Below are 19,737 nucleotides of genomic sequence, written 5' to 3' on the forward strand. Positions count from 1 at the left end.
GAAAGTTTTTATAGCACTTCTTTAGCTTTTTCCTGGGAACCTTGTCTTTTTAGGCTGTAAAGCTAAGGTCCTAAATAGCTTTCATTGATATGAAAAAGGTTTAAGGAAGTTTATAAAGTATATAAATACAGCTATCTTATAAAAATCCAAAGAAATACATGAATCTCAGTGCATATCTAATTATTCTTTGAATTTAAATGAGAGCATTCCTTTTAGAGTTGACTTGATATGGCACCTTCCTGGAACCGCTCGCCTTGTGCGGTTTGTTTGTCTTGGGTGTTGACTGTACCTTGTGAAATTGCCAGCACTTGCTACTTATTTGCTCGTTGGTGTCGTCTGTCCGCTGTGTCTTCAGCTTGTTTGTTTAATTAAAACAGTCAGGTTGTAGTTGTCGTTGTCGTTGATGTTGCTGTGGCTGCTGTGCTACCAACTTTGGTAACAGCTTCCGCCCGGCCAGGCGAGACGAGACGACCTCTTTAGTGCAGTGAAGCGCAGCCATTCACCGATCAGGGATCTCTTTCTAGACACACACATATATATGTTTATGTGTGTATCTGCATTCTCGAGTCTTTAGCAAACATGGCCAGGAAAGTCAGAGCCAGATCTCTAAGCCATCTCAAGAGCTGGAGAGCTTGGACAAACATCGTTGAGACTTGCTGGCAGCGTGATTTTGTATAAATTCTCGCCGGCACAATGATTGGCAAAAATACATGGATTCGGTGCGAGTAATAATTTGTTACTCGTAACGAGCTTGTAGCGTCTGAGCCGCACACGCTTGTTAACAATTAAATAAACAATATGAGTCTGCACTAAAAATCCAAGTCAGAGAAACTCCAAATCACTAAGCAAACATGGGCCAAGTCGATCGGCCAAAAAACAAACACTGAGAGAAGCAGAGAAACGTAGAATCCGAGAGTCTTTAGAGAAGTGATCCATTCGTCACCGCCACTTGAGACATTTTTCTCTATTAAAAACAATATTTATGCATTCTGGCTTTTTATATTTCTGCCCTCCACTCGAGAGAAGCACGTTTGCTATTATTTCCAGGCCATTTCCCATGAACACAATCCACCTATTAGCCGTAGTTGTGTTGGCCAGCAATCAGAACAGGGCCCGGGACTGTTCCTAAAGAGGACCCAAAGATCCCATGTGCCTGGTCATACGCATACACACTCCTCTGGCCACTTGAGGCTTTAATAACAAGAGCAAGTGCCACGGTGGTTGGCTGGCTAAATGTGGAAGCAGTTGTGAACGTGGCTTTTCCATAACCAAACACATGTACATACGCCTGTTTTCCCTCTTTATTTTCATTTCAGTACGGTCCGGTCGGGTCGGGTCTGCCATTTTAGTCACGTTCCCTGCATTTCAATATGATTTTCCTGCGTCGGACAAACCAATTAGACTTTTTCCCCCGTTCCTTCCGTTCGGTGATTGTCGCATTGTTTTGGCTTAAGGCTAATTTTCACTCTCGGTTTTGGAGGAAATGTTACTCGACTTCCTGCCAAGCCAATGTAATAAACATTTCATTCGGGGAATCTTGTGTGACTCTAGCATTCTTTCAAAGAAGCTTGCGTTTATATTTATTTCCAACTATTCAATTTCAAATTATGCCACTCCAACCTTGACGTATGACAAGCCACCGGATTCTTTGCCAGCTGAATTTGTCATCCGAGTAGGAGGCCATTGCGCAATCATCTCCACAGCCGATAGACGCCTCCATCTACTTCTATATACTCCATACCCACTATATAGTATACTCGCTGAATGCATTTGCTGTAATCGATAGCCGGAGCAGCCGACTCACGCCTGGCATTGTTTCTCACGATCCGATTGCCGATTGCCTGCCTGCTGCCCACATTTCGATATTGGATTTCAACGTTTATTTTTGGCGCTACCCTCGAGTTGTAATCACAACACTTGGGCTTGGGCCTGGGCTTTCGCCCCACGCTGTCCTAGAAACATTTTCCGTGGCGTATTTACTTAATTATTTTCAAGTGCCCGGCAAACATTTTAACACGAAAAATGTTTCACCAAGAGCAGCACTCTGGAACTTATTTTTCGGGGGGGTTGTTGGGATGATGGACGACGACTAACGCACACAAATGTTATTAATTAAAATGTCATTCATTCGGGGAAAAACAATGAAAGGACTTTCTGTTAGCTGTGAGAAGTGTAAAGTCCAAAGTGGAGGGGAGAAACAGGACAACAACTATACTTTATTCGCAGCTGCCGTTGACAGTTTTTGCAAGGGCTTTAAAATCTTTAGACTTTAGACCACACGCAGCTGAGATCCCAAACTGAATAAGAAAAAAAAATATGAAACCGAGACGAGATGCCCGCAAAAGCCACAAATATGTATGTCACTTGACACTTGCTTAAAACTGTATCTTGTAGATAAATTTCGTGACTTTGAGCACAGAAGCTGCTGGCAAGTAAATTGCCCTTCACTTGGCTCTATCCAGCTGTCAATTTTTGGGGCGAGCATCTCCGGGTATCCTTTTTGGATCTTGGAGCATCTTGGATCTTGGAGCAGCTGCCGGTTGACTTGACCACAAACCGCTGGCATCGACATCAGCAGCTGCTGCTGCCACACGGTACATAAAAAAGGTGTCACCCATATATATAATGATTACTTAGTCTCGGGAATGGGAAACCCGACTTGATGGGTGGCTTTACAGCCTCCATTTTGAGTGCTCGGAAAGTGAGCAATTGTCTTGAATTAATTTCTGCCTCATCACATCCAATCCATCAGCGTTTCACACCCTTCTTTCAGATGGAGAGCCAAAGCAAACACTTTCATCAAGCACACATTGAGAGAAACTAGGGTTGTTTATAAATAACTAATAATTTTAAGTAAAGGAAAGCATGATATTAAAGAAATTATAAGCATTTTCTTGAGTGGCTAAGTACGTTTTTTAATATAATTTATAAACCCTTGCAGGGTATTATAATTTTAGTCAGAATTTTAAAACACAGTGAAGGAGGTCTTTCCGACCCCATAAACCATATATATTCTTGATCAGCATTAACAGGAGAATCTTTCTAGACATGTTGGAGCGAAAACAAATTTTTAAAATTTTTTTTTCAAAATTTGATGTTCTTATAATTTCAAATTTAGAATGCAGATTTGTTGACGTAGAAAAAAATAGTATAATAAAGCTTTCTGAATTAAAATTAATGGACTTTTGGCTAAGTTATGATAGATTTTTGATTCGATGGGCATACAAACTTTGGCTTCACGAAGTTAGTTTCCATTTATGTTTAAATATAATAATAATATATAATTAATAACAGACCCTAGGATTTATACCTTGCTTTAAATCTCAACTCTTTAGTACCCTTTTCTTTGAGTGCACTTTAACCAAGCGCTTGCAGCCAGCAGACGCCGTCAAATTTAATAAAAATCAGTGATTTTGATTGATGCGCCTCTTGGTCAGCAGCAGCAGTTCCAGAATGGGAATTGGACTCGGAATCAGTACCAGAATCATCAGCGGGGACAGCCCGGCAGCGTCAGCAAATATTGGCAGAAGGGTTGACATTTGTTGAGGAGGAGAAAGGGGAGGAAGAGGGGTACGAGGAGGAGGAGGACGCTCGTAGTGATGCGGGGTTGGAGTGCCGAGTGCTTGACATGTGACATGGACGTGTCGTCCAAGTGTCGCTGCGCTCAATTGAAACAAATGAAGCGCAAAAGTTCTCCGGAGAGAGAGAGAGACCCCAGAAACAGGAAAGAGCAGTTACCACTTGTCGCCGCTTCATCAGCGATCCACCATAAAAGCTATTGCTAACTGCTCTGACGTCTGTTTGGAAAATCTAGACTTGAAAAATCAGTTGATTTTCGGCAGTCACAGAGTTAAAAGCTAAAAATAGTCTTAGATTTCGGTACAAAATGCATTCCTTCTTTAAGAAACCAAATTCAGGATCATTAGAATTACAAAGATTATTCTCTAGATTATTTAATGAAATTATAAGCTTTCAAATAACTAATTCATAAAATTTCTCCTTTTGTTTAATTCCAGCTAGGCCACGCCGTTCGTCGAGCGTTGACGATTTGACGCTGAGCTGTGTGTCTGGACGAAAGATAACTCGCTTCTCCGGCTCTCGAGGCGCCTCCACGCGGAGCGAGGTGCAAGCGCAGAGAAGAGCCAGCAAGGTGGAACTCGGCACCACCACCAAGGCACAACCCAAGAGGTTCACCCAAACAAAGAACTACACTAACACGCACAAAATGAGCCACAATCGACTGAGAGTCCTTGTACTCGCACTCGTCCTGATCCTGACATCGTGCCGAGGGGACGGACCGCAGCACAGTCCCGACCATGGCCTAGGCATGGGCATGGGCATGGGCGGTCACGGCTTGGACGCGAGTCCAGCGCCTGGCTACGGAGTGCCGGCCATTCCAAAGGATCCCAATCTGCGGTGCGAAGAGATCACCATACCCATGTGCCGGGGCATCGGCTACAATATGACATCCTTTCCCAACGAAATGAACCACGAGACCCAGGACGAGGCCGGCCTGGAGGTCCACCAGTTCTGGCCCCTGGTGGAGATCAAGTGCTCGCCCGATCTCAAGTTCTTCCTGTGCAGCATGTACACGCCCATTTGCCTGGAGGACTACCACAAGCCCCTGCCCGTCTGCCGGAGTGTGTGCGAGCGAGCGCGGTCCGGTTGTGCGCCCATCATGCAGCAGTACAGCTTCGAGTGGCCGGAGCGCATGGCCTGTGAGCACCTGCCGCTCCACGGTGATCCCGACAACCTGTGCATGGAGCAGCCTTCCTACACGGAGGCGGGCAGCGGCGGCAGCTCTGGTGGTTCGGGAGGCTCTGGCAGCGGCTCGGGCTCAGGAGGAAAACGGAAGCAAGGAGGAAGTGGCTCCGGAGGAAGCGGAGCCAGTGGCAGCGGTGGCTCCACCAGCAGCGCCAAGTGCCGTGGACGCAATTCAAAAAACTGCCAAAACCCCCAAGGAGAAAAGGCAAGCGGAAAAGAGTGCAGCTGCTCGTGCCGCTCCCCACTCATCTTCCTGGGGAAGGAGCAGCTCCTGCAGCAGCAGGCGCAGTCACCAATGATGCATCATCCCCACCACTGGTACATGAACCTCACTGTCCAAAGGATCGCCGGCGTTCCAAACTGCGGCATACCGTGCAAGGGTCCGTTCTTCAGCAACGAAGAAAAGGACTTCGCCGGCCTCTGGATCGCTCTGTGGTCGGGTCTGTGCTTCTGCAGCACGCTCATGACCCTAACCACATTCATCATCGACACCGAAAGGTTTAAGTACCCGGAGCGGCCCATCGTCTTCCTCTCCGCCTGCTACTTCATGGTGGCCGTTGGCTACTTGTCCCGGAACTTCCTGCAGAACGAGGAGATTGCCTGCGATGGCCTGCTCCTGAGGGAGAGCTCTACGGGTCCGCACTCGTGCACCCTGGTCTTCCTACTCACCTACTTCTTCGGCATGGCCTCCTCCATTTGGTGGGTCATCCTCAGCTTCACCTGGTTCCTGGCAGCCGGCCTGAAGTGGGGCAACGAGGCCATCACCAAGCACTCCCAGTACTTCCACCTGGCTGCCTGGCTCATCCCCACGGTGCAATCCGTGGCCGTGCTCCTGCTGTCGGCTGTGGACGGCGACCCCATTCTGGGCATCTGCTATGTGGGCAACCTCAATCCCGATCACCTGAAGACCTTTGTGCTGGCCCCGCTTTTCGTTTACCTGGTGATTGGAACCACCTTCCTGATGGCCGGCTTCGTGTCGCTGTTCAGGATTCGATCGGTGATCAAGCAGCAGGGCGGCGTTGGAGCCGGCGTCAAAGCCGACAAGCTGGAGAAGCTTATGATCAGGATTGGCATCTTCTCGGTGCTATACACAGTCCCGGCCACCATTGTCATCGGCTGCTACCTGTACGAGGCGGCTTATTTCGAGGACTGGATCAAGGCGCTGGCCTGTCCCTGTGCACAGGTCAAGGGACCCGGCAAGAAGCCCCTCTACTCCGTGCTGATGCTCAAGTACTTCATGGCCCTGGCCGTGGGCATCACCTCAGGAGTATGGATCTGGTCCGGCAAGACTCTGGAGAGCTGGCGACGCTTCTGGAGGAGACTCTTTGGGGCGCCCGATCGCACGGGCGCCAATCAGGCGCTGATTAAGCAGCGTCCTCCAATCCCGCATCCCTATGCCGGATCTGGTATGGGCATGCCCGTGGGCTCGGCGGCGGGCTCGCTGCTGGCCACACCATACACCCAGGCGGGCGGCGCCTCGGTGGCCTCCACCAGCCACCACCACCTGCACCACCATGTTCTCAAGCAGCCGGCGGCCAGCCACGTATGACATGGAGAGTCGGGGGGAGCATCGACCATGGGCGGCGGCACCCTCGGCGGCGGCGGCGGCAGCACCATTGGGGGCGGCACCCTAGGCGGCGGCAGTGTGCTGGGTCACGGCACGGCGATGAGCAGCAGCACGGTCGGCATGGGCCCCTGCCCTCCCCCCGGCACCTTGATGCACGGAGCCAACGGTGGCAACGGTGGCAATCCGGGCAATGTCTACGGCAACGGCAATGGCGGCGTGGGCGGCCAAAACACAGCACCTGGGTCCGTGATTGATTCGCGGGCCGTCTCCGTGGTGGTGACGCTGCCGGGCGGCCCGGGTGCCCAGCATCCGGGCCAGGCGCTCAGCGACTACGGTCCCATATAGTTAATGGTACGCCCGGACACCGCGCACTGGGTATCGACCAGCAGCTTCAGCCAGCTGTAGCCGCTGAAGGTTGTCGAATCGCACGCCCGGCCTCTGTCTCACTCGCACTCTTAGGCTCTCGCTCGCACACACTTTCTCTCTCCATTTATATCCTTCAGTCTGCATTATCTCTATATCCTTCTCTTTCTCTAGTTAGCAAAGGTTTGAAGAAATGCCATATTAATTCGTGTAGCCGTAGTTTGTTTATTAAGTGGAAAGAGCAACAAGGATCCGTTTCTATAACCAATTTGAGGTATACTTAAGGGAAAAGGATTCGGAAAAAGTATATATTTTTTGGTATATTGAAGTCCTTCTGATTCTGAGTACATCTTGAGTATTAAATTCATAAAAGTTCTACATAAAAAAGAAAGTGTATTAGGATTGGTAGTAGAAACAGGGTCAAGCTAAGGACCTTAAAATAATAAGATGCATAGCGCGTCTCTTGAAAGCTTAACGAAGAGAGAGAAATCAAGCGTTTATGTGCGTACAGATCTAGAATGCGGCTCTCTTTCTCTCGTGAGAGCTTAGAGCCTTCTCTAGACCTTTCAATTGGCGCTACTCATCCTGTTATTATAAGGACTTTGATCAAAAGAAATCATAGATGAGGTAAACAATCATTCTGCATACAAGATTCTAGTCCAAAAAACCTTTGTCTTCAAAAGCAGTTGAGCAGAGCTTAGGCGTAGCGAATCGGAGATTCTCCTCCAATATATGATAACATCCAGTCGCGTTTGTTCCACCTGCCATTTGCTATTTTCCTATTAACGAAAATAATTTAAAAAAACACACACACACTTTTTTTTTTTTTTTTGTTATTTCCCTTCTACGAACACACTTTCCTCAACGAAATAGACTGAGAAACGCAAAACCAATTAAGTAACCGCCACGTAGAGAACTCGGGGGGTAAAGTTAGGAGCGGAATCTGCCCACACTGCCAAGTCAGAGCCACGAGCCATATTTCGAAATTACAACTAACTTTTAATCAAACTAACTACACTATTAACCTTAACCTAAAGATAAACATTAAACATAACGAACGCAAGCAAACAACAAAGAGAAAAAAAAGAAAACAATAAATACAAAAAAAAAGAAGGAAACACTTTAAATGCCCGTAGAAAGTTAGTTGCGATTTAAGGGTTGTCGCATTATCAAAGAGCCGGCGGCCAGTGTTGCCAGAAACCATTTGTAAATTATTTAACCTAACCTAAGGCATTATCGAACACTAGTTTTTGTAAATATTTTCCAATCGCGCCTAGTTTGTAGACGACTTTTTTTGGTTGAGAGATGAGGAAAAGCGTGGAATTAATATAGTAACTTGCATTTCAGCATCAAAAGCAACTCTGCATTTAAGCTCAAACATTGAATTTAATTTTTACAAAAACCCAAAAAGCAAAATACTACCAAAACCCGTATTCCCCCCTCTCCAAAACTAATATATGAATAAATAAAATTGCCAACTTTTGCAGCCAACGCAGGGCATTTTTTGCATTTATAAAAGCAGCAAAAGAAAAATTGTATAAAGTTAAAACATTTATATAAGAGTATTAAATTAAATGTAATCCTAGTTGTAAACGAAAACAAAAACAAAACAAAAACGGCAAACAAAGGAAACGAAATATCTATCAAGCATTAAAAACTATTGTCTTTAAATTTAATATTTATATTACGTGGTAAAAGCAACAATTTAACTGTTGGCATTTCAAACCATTTCAATACGAAACAAAACAAAAGGACGAGCGAGGATGTTTGGAAGTATATATTATAAAGTATATGATATAGCTACAACTATGTGTGTAATGTTTTAAGCACCTATAACTACTTCTATAAACAGAATAAACAAAAATACGAGAAAGCTGTAATAAAAACATTATAAAAATATTTATTTCTTATTTAATTTCTTATGGTTTCCATATTTTGTTTTTATGCATGACAAGTAAGTATTTTTCGTTGGTTTATTTCGTGATTTTCTGTTGATTTGTAGCCCTTACAAGAGAGTCCCTCTAACACTTATACGTATCATTAAAACGAAGCTCTCCAAGCTAAGCAAGCAAAGCAGAAAGTAATACCAAAAACAAAAAAGAGTAACATTTATTAGCAAATTTTTCTACACGACGTACAATGTTTAATATACACATATTATACATGCGAACGCAACAAACCCCAAATCCAAATAATAATACAACCACTTACGCGTACTATTTGATGTTGTTAATAAGCTTAAACAAATATGCTAGCTAGTAGCCTTTAGTTTAGTTCCCTAAGAAGGTGTACGGGGTCCCCAAAGGACCTCCGCACTTCTCCTTTAGTTCGTGGCGTACATAGCAAACGCTTTTATCTATACTTACAAATATTAAAGGCTAACGAGTGTAACGAATATACGTAAATGGAAAACCAAATGAAACGGTAATTGTAAAAATAATTAATGCAAATATAGTTCAGTTTTAAGCGACTCGAAATATTTTCCGTTAATTTTTGTGATTGAGAATTCATTTACTAAATTGATGAACAGAAATTGATTGCAATTTGCGAATGTATACGATTTTTAATTTTAAAAAGAAAATATTTCATAGCGGAGTGGATTTTAGATTGATAGGTCAGGATAGAGGATAGAGGATAGAGCAGGATCGAAGGCTGGACGGTGATTGATGGATTAGTGGAAGTTACACGGAAACCAGAAACTTGACGTCAAGCGTAGTTGTGAATTGTATTTTGTGAAATGTAATTTAATAACAAAATAAACAAAGCCCAAAGCAAATATATATACAATGCATATTTAAATGAATCGAACGTGCGCACAGAGGAACTGGCAACAGAATTCTTTAACGAAAACTCATGCCGACATTATTTTATTTACAAGGAAAATGCATTTTAAAGATAGAAATCAAAACAAAGCGAGGTAACGTTGTTGATTGTGAATCCACTTTTATGCACACATAAAAACATATAGCAGCAACATACAAGTCGAGAATCAAATGCGTTAACAACAACAACAACAGAATATACGAAAAGCAGCCGCAAAAACAATAATATTAAATACATTTGTAATTGAACAAGAAAAACCATTTAAAATAAAATTTAACAACATAAGAAGGTTGACTTTTCTTTGTGGGGGGTGGTGAGATTAGGATGAGCAGAGCCTTGGTTCGGTTTAACGGTCAAAATGTTTAACCAAAAGTATTCTTTTTAAAGTAAGTGAGATGCCATTTTGTCCCAATAGTGCAACATAGCTAGATGAGCATCTCTATGCAAGTGAGCTGCACTTTTGTCCCAATAGCAGCAGGTGTCGGAAAACTGTTAGAAACTGTTATAAAAATGGTTTAAAACTTAAGGCCCTTATTACGTGCTCCCCAAGAGTATGCAATAAAAAATGCAAAGGTCGCCATATAATAGTGCATCTTTTGGGCTGAATTAATTTGCAACAGGCGGAAGTGCGAATCCATAGCTTACTTATACGCTGAGTTGAAACTCGGCACAATTCGAAAGCAATAGTTTGATTTTTAGCCTCTAGATGGCTTCGAAGAACAAAGCAGTTTGTAAGCAGTGCGAAACTGCTTTCTCCGACTGTTTTGTCAAACTGCTGACGAACTGCTTGCTGAACTGCTTCGCCGAACTGCTGACAACTGCTTGACTTACTGCTTGCAAACTGCTTGGGCGAACTGCTTAGTTTACACTGAGAGAAAAAACCTGAAAACAGCGTTGCCAGACCCAGCGACCAGTGTTGCCAGACTTTTCGGTCCCAGCCAGATCGGGCGATCTGAGGGTTTCGCGTTCGAGTGTGCCCAGACGCCACGAAAGCGCGTTTTTTCCTGGGATTTTCCGATCTCTTAGGTTTTCAGCGGAAACAACTGCCCAATGAGAAGACCCCCTATAATTTAGCTTACTCTATTGGTTTTCTGCTACAATCCAGTGGCGGATCCACGGGGGGGCAAATTAGGAAATTTCCCCCCCCCCCCCCTTGGAACCTAAAAATGTTACTATTATCCTATATAATCTGTCGTCTCTGGATCCGCCACTGTTTTCTGCGATACTGAACTATATGCCGCGCAGACGTCCACAAGTAGATTTTGATACAGAATAGGAATAATAAATAATATCCGAAAGACTAATGTGGTTTCTCAAGCAAGAGAACATTCTCTTCCTCAATCAACAAGTTATAATAACCTTTGTATCACTAACATATCGATTATTAAAATTAGATCAACTCCTTCAATTTCTTAAGAAAAGCCATCACCTTCTATAAAAACAATCAGCGTTAAAAGTTGCCCCCTCGAAACGAAAGAAATAAATAAACAAACACAGTGAACTGGACTTGTTGCAACAGGTGCAACAGGTGAGATGTCCTAGCAACGCAGCGTAAACAGCGTAAAGGAGCTCAAGTTCAGCTGTTGCATTGGCAACGGACGAGCGATGGAATGTTTAATCGATAGCCACCAACGGACAAGGACCACGCCATAACAAACAGCAAATTCCAAGAGCAGCCAGTTCCTCCAGCAATGTCGCGCTACAAAAAGTGATTGGTAAGCGGAAAAACCCAGGCTAAAGTGAGCTCGCAAGGATCGGGATCGGACCATGGGGAATACGGAGAGCAATGTGACCAGTGGGGTCAAAAAACAGGCGGGAGTCTCAACCCAGGCCCTCTACAAGTTCGTGAACCTCAAGGGCGGCGGCCTCCTGGTGGACATGATGAAGAGGGCTTGCCAGACGAAACAGTTTGCCGAGATTGATCACGCCATCAAGACCAAGGTGGAGCCTTTTTTGTATAACAAGGGCGCCGGAAGATATTTTCCCATCTCGAAGCTCGTCCTGCTGCGGAACAGGGATCGACCCCGCACCCGTCAACTGCCAGAGATTCGGGCTCTGGAGAATCCCGATGATGACTTCAATATCCACGACTACTGCCCCGAAGTGTCTGAGGCGGAGTATATCTCCAATCCAAGTGCCTATCGATTTGTTTGCTGGGATTTAAATGTGAGTAAGCTGGGAAAATCATTGGGAAAAGTGTTCTATATTAATTAGGAAAGAGAATTTTAATTTAGAGAGACTTTAAGTTCATCTTTTCCAACATTTACATTCCATATTCTCATAAATTTTCCCCCCTTTCAGATGCGCGGTGCTGTTGGCGAAACCATCCTCCATTTGTGCCTGTTGAACGCCTCCTCGCTACACGCTGATCTTGCCAAGCGGCTGCTCAAGTTCTATCCTAAGCTCATTCTGGATATATACATGAGCGACGAGTACTACGGAGAGAGTGTCCTGCATATAGCCATAGTCAACGAGGATCCGGCTATGGTAAAGTACTTGCTAGATGCCAATGCAGATGTCCAAGAGCGGTATGTAATAACTAACAACTCTCTCTATTAATCATTTATTTAATTTAAAATGTATCTACTTCCTTTCAGCTGTTGCGGCGCCTTTATGTCAGCGGAGGACACCAAGTTCTCCCGCACAGATTCCCCAGATCACGAGTATGTGGCTCTTTGCCCCATGACCAACTACGATGGCTATGTCTATTGGGGAGAATATCCCCTAAGTTTCGCCGCCTGTCTCTCGCAGGAGGAGTGCTTTCGGTTGGTCTTGGCCCGCGGAGCCGATCCAGACTTCCAGGACACTAATGGCAACACTGTCCTCCACATGCTGGTCATCTACGAAAAGATTGAAATGTTTGATGTGGGCTACGAGGTGGGATCAAATATCCACGTGAAGAACATACAGAATCTCACTCCTCTTACCTTGGCCGCCAAGCTGGGACGAGTTGAGATGTTCTTCCATGTGATGAGCATCGAGAGAGAGATTTACTGGCAACTGGGAAGCATCACTTGCGCAGCTTATCCTCTTTTGATGATTGATACTATCAACGAGGAGACTGGGAATATCAACAAGGACTCTGTGCTTAATTTTGTGGTTTTTGGGGACAAGCTGGAGCATTTGGAGCTGCTCGATGGCGTGGTCATTGATCTGCTCAAGACCAAGTGGGACACGTTCTGCAAGTCGCGATTCTACAAGCAGTTTTACATGTTCGCCTTTTACTTTCTGATCTCGCTGTTCAGCTTTATCCTGCGACCAGGTCCAGACAACAAGGACGAGGAGGAGGAGGGAGCCAACAGCACCACGGTTAAAAATGATTTGTACAGGCAGAATGGCTCGGAATCCTTTCACCGCCAGACAAAAAGGGGATCTTTGAGTACAGAATATAGTATGTTATGTCCACAGTTTCTTTTTTTATTAACTATAAAATATTATATATAAATTTACCTCTTTTCAGAAACCTTTTGGCTTAACTTTACCGATTACTATGATCCCTCCGAGGTGGAGGTCCTGCCTGCCTGGTGGGAGAGCTATGCCCAGTGTCCCTTGATGAATCTGGAATCCGATTTGGCCAAGCTCCGAATTATGGCGGAGTTAATCAACTTTGTGGGAGCTATACTCTACCTTCTGGTGGCCCTGCGCGAGGCTCGTTTCCTGGGCGTCAAAATGTTTATTGAGAATTTGGTAAGCTCTTCCATAAATATATTTTACGAATTTTTAACTAGAAATCTTGCCTAGATGACGGCTCCCTCGCGGGTTATGTTTCTGTTTTCGTGTGCCCTGATGATGACCATTCCCTGGCTAAGAGTATCCTGCCTCACCGAGATCGATGATCATGTGACTGTTGTGATAATGCTAACCACTGCTCCGTATTTTCTGTTCTTCTGTCGGTGAGTTTTTTACTTAATATATTAAATTATAAAAAAGTTTATTTATACATTAATATATTATCTGCAGTGGCTTCAAGACCGTGGGTCCCTTCGTGGTGATGATATACCGCATGGTCATGGGAGATCTACTCCGATTCGTCTCCATCTATTTGGTGTTTGTTTTGGGCTTCTCGCAGGCTTTCTACATAATTTTTCTGACCTTTGACAGCCCATCTACACCGGAGGATCAGGATGCGGAATCCAATCCAATGCCATCGCCAATGGAGTCTATAGTGGCCATGTTCCTGATGTCGCTCACCAACTTTGGAGATTACTATGGCGCTATGGTGTCCACACAGCACGAGTACGAGGCAAAGATCCTGTTCTTTCTCTTCATGGTGATTGTGAGCGTGCTCCTGGTGAACATGTTGATTGCCATGATGGGAAATACCTACCAGAAGATTGCCGAGATTCGCAACGAGTGGCAGCGCCAGTGGGCGAGGATCGTGCTCGTGGTGGAGCGAAGTGTCCCACCCGCCGAGCGATTGAAGAACTTCATGCACTATAGTCAGCCAATGTCAGATGGACGACGAGCCCTGGTTCTACGCCTCAACATGACTGTGGGTCTTTAAATATTTTCCAGAAAATTAATATATTAATATAACTTATTTTAGGACGAGGAGAAGGAGGAGATGAAAGAGGTGCAAGAGATGAAGCGCATCCATCAGCGATTCTCCAAGAAGCGGCAGATGGAGCGGGAGGCCCGGGCTCGTCGTCGCCAGCAGGAGTACGAAAAGTTCTTTGGCGCCGCCCCCAAGTCGGATAACTCCGAAAACAATAACTTTTAATGATCTACATGTACATCTAGAGAAGCCAGAGTCCCTTAATTAGTTCAAGTTTTATTGAGCCTTGTTAAAATGTATTCGTTTTATGCAATAAATGAAGAGTCTACATTGCCTTTCACAACCAAAGCAAGGATTAGATGTTCTCAAACTATTTTTAAAATATATTTAGAAGCGCCAAATTGAGTGCTTTAAAATTTGAAGCACTTGCCATTGACACATAATCGATGACTTATTTAGGAAAACTCCAAAAATCTGTGGCACAAGTGTCGATGCATGCGAGTGACAGGACGCCCAAACAAACAAATATCAACATCAAATTCACTCAAAATAACATTTAACAAAATCAATGTGCTTAAAAAGTTTACCCCCCCAAAAAAAAGAAAGGAAGGAAGGCTGGAAAAATGTACAACAAAAGCCTCGAACAATCATCCATTTTCCGGTGGGTACTAGGTAAATTTGCATTTCCCAGCGGAGGGAGTGGGAGCCATAACTCAACGACTCGCACACTTTTCCAGCTCTCATGTGCGTTGACAGTTCTAAATCAAAGAGCAAAAGAGTAAAGCACAAGTGCAAACAGAGCCCACAAAGGTCAAACCCTCAACCCCTTGCCAAAACGCAATCCCCTCAATCGGCGAAATAAATTGCAAACTCTGCTTTCTTTTGCACTTTGATTTGCATAAATAATTTACTTTAAACAAACTCTCGAGTATCGGCAAAAGAAAGCAAAGAAGAAGGCAAACCAGGGAAAGTCGAATTTCCTTTGAGTTCACCTGGGAATGGACCATAATTTTTATTTGAATATTTGTTTAACCATTTTTTAGCCTCCTCCCACAACCAATCCTCCAAGGGCTTCAACAAGGTTTTCTTTTCAAAATTTCGCTCATTTTTTTCTTTAAGATCTTTGCCCGTCGAAACAATTACGGATAGTTAAGGCCAAATCACAGACGGCATTTAAAAGTCATTTGGCGAACGCCCCTCACAGAAATTGCGCTATAAACGATGTTGCTCAAGAATCATAAAGCAGAGCCCGTTTTCCGGGAATACCTACAATGTGAAAAACTGTCCGTTTGCATTACCATTTCGTATTTTCCTCGTCCCATTACCTTTCAGCGCTTTTATTGTTATTGTTTTACAATGTTTGTGTGTGTCGGAGGGCGTAATTAAACAGCTTTCTCAGCCTTTTTTATGGCGGGAAATTTCTCAAGTCGAGTGGACAAACAAGATAAATATCGCAGGGTTGTAAAGCGTTATTACTTTAGTTTAGAGAGTATTTAAGGTAGTTATATATGAGGTTAGAAGTATATTTAACAGGAAGATTTAAACATTACTTTAATGTGTATAAAATATATTTTTATTTAGACATTTCTTCAGGGTTTCTGAAATAATTAGGATAGTATAAAAAATACTTAAAGGACTTTCTTGAATTTGTCATAACTTATTACAATCACTTCAATTCATCACCCAGTGTAATCTGGCAAAAATATTTACATTCAACAATTAGGGGAAGTAGGCGTTGACTCCGCTCTGTGGGCGTGCCCACACCATTGACAGCTGCTGGTGAGGCTGCCGTCCAAAACATGTGATTACGCAACGAACTCGACACCTAGAACGCAGACTCAGACTCCGAGGTGTGTAATTACATGGCCAGGACACAATGCAAAGCCAATCGCCAGCGCTGGGAACATACTTTCTGGCCACACTGTGACACATTCAAATGGTAATTGTCCGCCAACAAAAAAACGGGGTGACTGTGAGTGTGTGGGGCCAAGCTAAACCCCTTTTGTTGTGATCTCAAGGGGTGGGATACCATATCATTAACGCCACACCAAGGGAAAACACATTTTTCCAGCAGAAACTTGGCTGAGAACTTTTGCGCAGATCGCAGAAGAAACGAGAGTCCCGATCGCAGCGGGCACTAAATTGCTCTATTCAAACTCAATTAAAGTCAAGCTGAGAGAGCTCCGATTGTGAGTGATCCCTGTGCCCTTTAACACTTTCAGATGCCGTTTTAACCCCCTCCGTCTGCCTTTGTCCGCGACTCCCAACAAAGAAGGCTGCTAAACGCTTCCGGTGAAGGGAAACCTGAAGGATCCTTCCCGACACCGCGCAGATCGGTTCACCTGGGTCGATTTCTATACCGATCCCACACTCATAAAAATATTTTTCTAGATTTAAGAAAAATCGCCATAAAAAAAAATCGCCCTTAAACTGAGAAAATTTTTCTGGAATTAAGAAAAGGTTTTCATAAATTTAAGACAGGGCACCGTAAAATTAAGAAAGGCCGCCATAAATACACCTTTTTAGGGTTAATTTACATATTTTCCTCAAATGTAGGGCAAAATTTTCGGATTTGCTTCGTTCATTTTCTTTCTTTAATTACGGGCGAATTTTCTTAGATTACGGGAGAATTTTCTTTGTTTTGCTGGTCAACTTTTCGTAAAACTATGGCGAATTCTTTTGGCAAATTCCACACGCGTGCACATACAATTCCCAACTGGTTCAAACGTCTCTGGCATGAGGTGACGGTGGCCGGCCAACACTTAGTAAGAGCAAGTCTCTTTTGCAACACCAAAAGTGTTAGCATTTGGCCGCCTTTGTTAATAAACAATAATAACATTGTTTTTGTTGTAATACAACAACAAAAAATATTATTATTAATATTTATTAACAACATTTTTACAACAAAAATAATATTTTTGCTTATTTATTAACAATATTTTTTACAACGAAAATAATATTATTGCTTATTTACAAATACAGCAGCAGCAACAACAAACAATTGCAACTTACCTTCAATTTTTCTACATTCAAGAAAAATCTTTCTAAATGTAAGAAAAAATTCACCTTCAATTTGAGGAAAATTTTTCCCATATTTAGGACAAATCACCTTATAAACAAGACAATGTTTCTTCATTTAAGAAAAATCGCCCTAGATTTAGGAAAGATTCTTTCCTCAAATTTAGGGCAAATTTTCTCAAATCTAGAGCGACTCGCCTTTGGAACCGTTTCTATGGCGAATTTCTAAATACACGGGCGAAAAGCGGCTTTTCTAGGGCGATTTTAGGCAAACATTTTTATGAGTGCACGCATTATCCAACAACGCTCCCATTGATGTCAATCACTGATATCCAACAATGCAAGGTGTCGGCCCTTTGTGCCCTCTTATCTATATCTCTTCCTTTCAGCCTTTCAGAATCGAGACTCCTTCATCTTTTCTTTTCGGGCTTTGTGTTGCTGCTACAATTGCAATTACGTAATCGTTATCGTGATGTGCAAATCGATAAACGGATGTTGTGCGTCTCGAAGTCCCCATTAGACTCCATCTTTATTGGCCCAGACTGGTCGCATAAAAGTTGTTTGATTAATTCAAATGGCCGCCACTTGCCGCGAATCTTTTCTGTTTGCCAACTCATAAAGCGGAACTTTTACGGCTCAAACAGATGGCTCCGGGGTGGGTCATAAAGACGTGATAAACCGGATTCGAAAAGGACATTTCAAGACTGTGGCATTGAAGGAGGTTTCTTGTAAGGGGAAATCTTTGCTCATAGTTATTGGTATGTTTGTAGTTTATCATTTATATAGTAAAATAATAAACTATGAATTTATCTCTTATAAGTTTCTTTAAATTTACAAAAAATTGTCTTCAATTTCGCTTAATCATTTGTATTTTCTCTTCTAAAATATATTCAAAAATCTAAATATATTTCCTTAATCAAAAATACTCGTCACATGTGTAAACTCACCTTTAATGTATTGATCTAATCCTCATTCACATCTTCCCCATCGCTTCAATAAAACTTCTCGATTTGATTGAAAACCACTTGAAGCTCAATGGAAGGGAGGGGAGGCTGGAGAGGAAAGGAAAATAAAAACAAAATTCGAGCAGAAAAAACCGCAAAGTTTTAATTGAATTTACTGAACAACATAATGTTTTGCCACTTGAGTCTCGCGGGAGGACGCTAAGCAAACAATCAACAACGGCGGCCACAAAAACGTTGACGGCGACGCCGGCAAGTCTGAATGACTGACTGACTGATTGACGGCCAGATTGAATGGGATGGGGGCCGAGATGGGGCCGGGGCGGTCTTGGTCTAGATATGCATACACACTCGGTGCGAGAATTCAATTCGCCAAATCAAATCACTTGAGTGAAAATGTTGCATTCATCCCAAGGAAATACATAGAAAAATACACAAACAAAAATGGGTGAAGAAATGGGGGCGGTGGTGTCAAGGTGTCTTTGAATTGCTTAAAGGCCGCCTTTGATCTCTGCCAGCCATTAAACGCGCTCAATCAAACCCTTTGACTTTGAGGGAAACCATTTGCCAAATGACTAAAATTAATTACGCGAAGAAGCCACAGGAAAATAAAGCGAACCAAAGAGCAGGTGAACACCAAAGGATAATTGAAATGGGACTTTGAAAAGCAGCTAGGCGATGGTTTTATTGAAGAAAGATTGCTGGGAGAAAAATGTAATAAAAAAATATTTAAGGTCAGGTAATAAGTTAGGAAACTAAACTTACCTATATAAATATAAATATCTTAAACTTGAAACCCTTGCATTTTACAATAAACTTATTAAAAAGGGTTTAAAAATATAATAACTAAGCCATAAATGCTTCTGACTTTAATTACAATACCCTCAAAGAAGTATTAAGACTTTTGATATTTATCCATAATTTTTATATGATAATTTTGGGAAATGTAAATCTTAAAAATATCATAACTAAGTCAAAAAATCATTAAATTCAATTCGGAAAGCTTTTTTGTGCTAGATTTTATCAGGTTAATAAATCTGCATACTGCATTTAACATGTAAAAAAATTCAAATTTTTCTAGATTTTTGAAAATTTTAATGATGTAACCCCTTATCAAATTTTGAAAAAATGGCTCAAAAGTTTTTTTCTTCCAAACATGGCTAGAAAGATTCGCATGTTAATCCTGATCAAGAATATATGTGGCTTATGGGGTCGGAAATGATTCCTTGACTTAGAAAAATATTATTTTGTATTATAAAATCTGATTTTTATACCCTTGCAGGGTATTATAATTTCAGTCAGAAGTTTGCAACGCAGTGAAGGAGACGTTTCCCACCCTATAAAGTATATATATTCTTGATCATCTAGCCGAAAGCCACAGCAGCTATGGCTGGTATCCATCCTGTAGCTTAATTTAGAATTAAGCATACAGCGTACAAATAACTACCAATAATTTTAGGGTCACCAGAAATGAAGCTGGAGGAGCGAGCAGCTGGCAGAACAGACCTCAACCGGATGGCAGTAGAGGACGGTGATCGGATCTTGGCTCCGGGCTATATGAAAGCCTGCAGCAGGAGTAGATAATTAAAATATTTATAAATGCAATTTAAATATGTAAATGTAATTGATGGAACACACAAATATGAATCAATAAAAGATGGTGAAATCAATGTGCAATTTTTTTGTGAAGGCGGCATTTATTTGGGATCGTTTGGGGAAAAATCTAATTATTTTGAAAGCAAAAT

The 19,737-nt window shown here is 42.8% G+C and overlaps 3 protein-coding genes across 3 annotated transcripts in view; all 3 read left to right on the forward strand.

Annotated features, from left to right (window-relative positions):
* fz2 (frizzled 2) overlaps nucleotides 1-6,313 on the forward strand; it is a 68,311-nt gene extending 61,998 nt beyond the window's left edge. Inside the window, exon 6 of the mRNA XM_070284972.1 lies at nucleotides 4,017-6,313. Coding sequence (XP_070141073.1) covers nucleotides 4,226-6,313 — 2,088 coding nt within the window. The 5' untranslated portion in view covers nucleotides 4,017-4,225. The remainder of the gene's footprint in view (nucleotides 1-4,016) is intronic.
* Nucleotides 6,314-6,340: 27 nt separating this feature from the next.
* Nucleotides 6,341-8,593, forward strand: LOC108083048 (hssA/B-like protein 36). Its single transcript, XM_017178677.3, has one exon. The coding sequence runs from the start codon at nucleotides 6,341-6,343 to the stop codon at nucleotides 6,674-6,676; it is 336 nt and encodes a 111-aa protein (XP_017034166.1). The 3' UTR covers nucleotides 6,677-8,593.
* Nucleotides 8,594-11,284: 2,691 nt separating this feature from the next.
* On the forward strand, nucleotides 11,285-14,329 carry nan (transient receptor potential cation channel subfamily V member nanchung). Its single transcript, XM_017178640.3, has 7 exons — nucleotides 11,285-11,683; nucleotides 11,819-12,045; nucleotides 12,115-12,908; nucleotides 12,978-13,204; nucleotides 13,259-13,410; nucleotides 13,478-14,009; nucleotides 14,064-14,329. The coding sequence occupies exons 1-7, from the start codon at nucleotides 11,285-11,287 to the stop codon at nucleotides 14,235-14,237; spliced, it is 2,505 nt and encodes an 834-aa protein (XP_017034129.1). The 3' UTR covers nucleotides 14,238-14,329.
* Nucleotides 14,330-19,737: the final 5,408 nt, after the last annotated feature.

This window comes from Drosophila kikkawai, chromosome 3L, assembly GCF_030179895.1.
Source record: "Drosophila kikkawai strain 14028-0561.14 chromosome 3L, DkikHiC1v2, whole genome shotgun sequence".
In the NCBI taxonomy this organism is placed as follows: Eukaryota; Metazoa; Arthropoda; class Insecta; order Diptera; family Drosophilidae; genus Drosophila; species Drosophila kikkawai.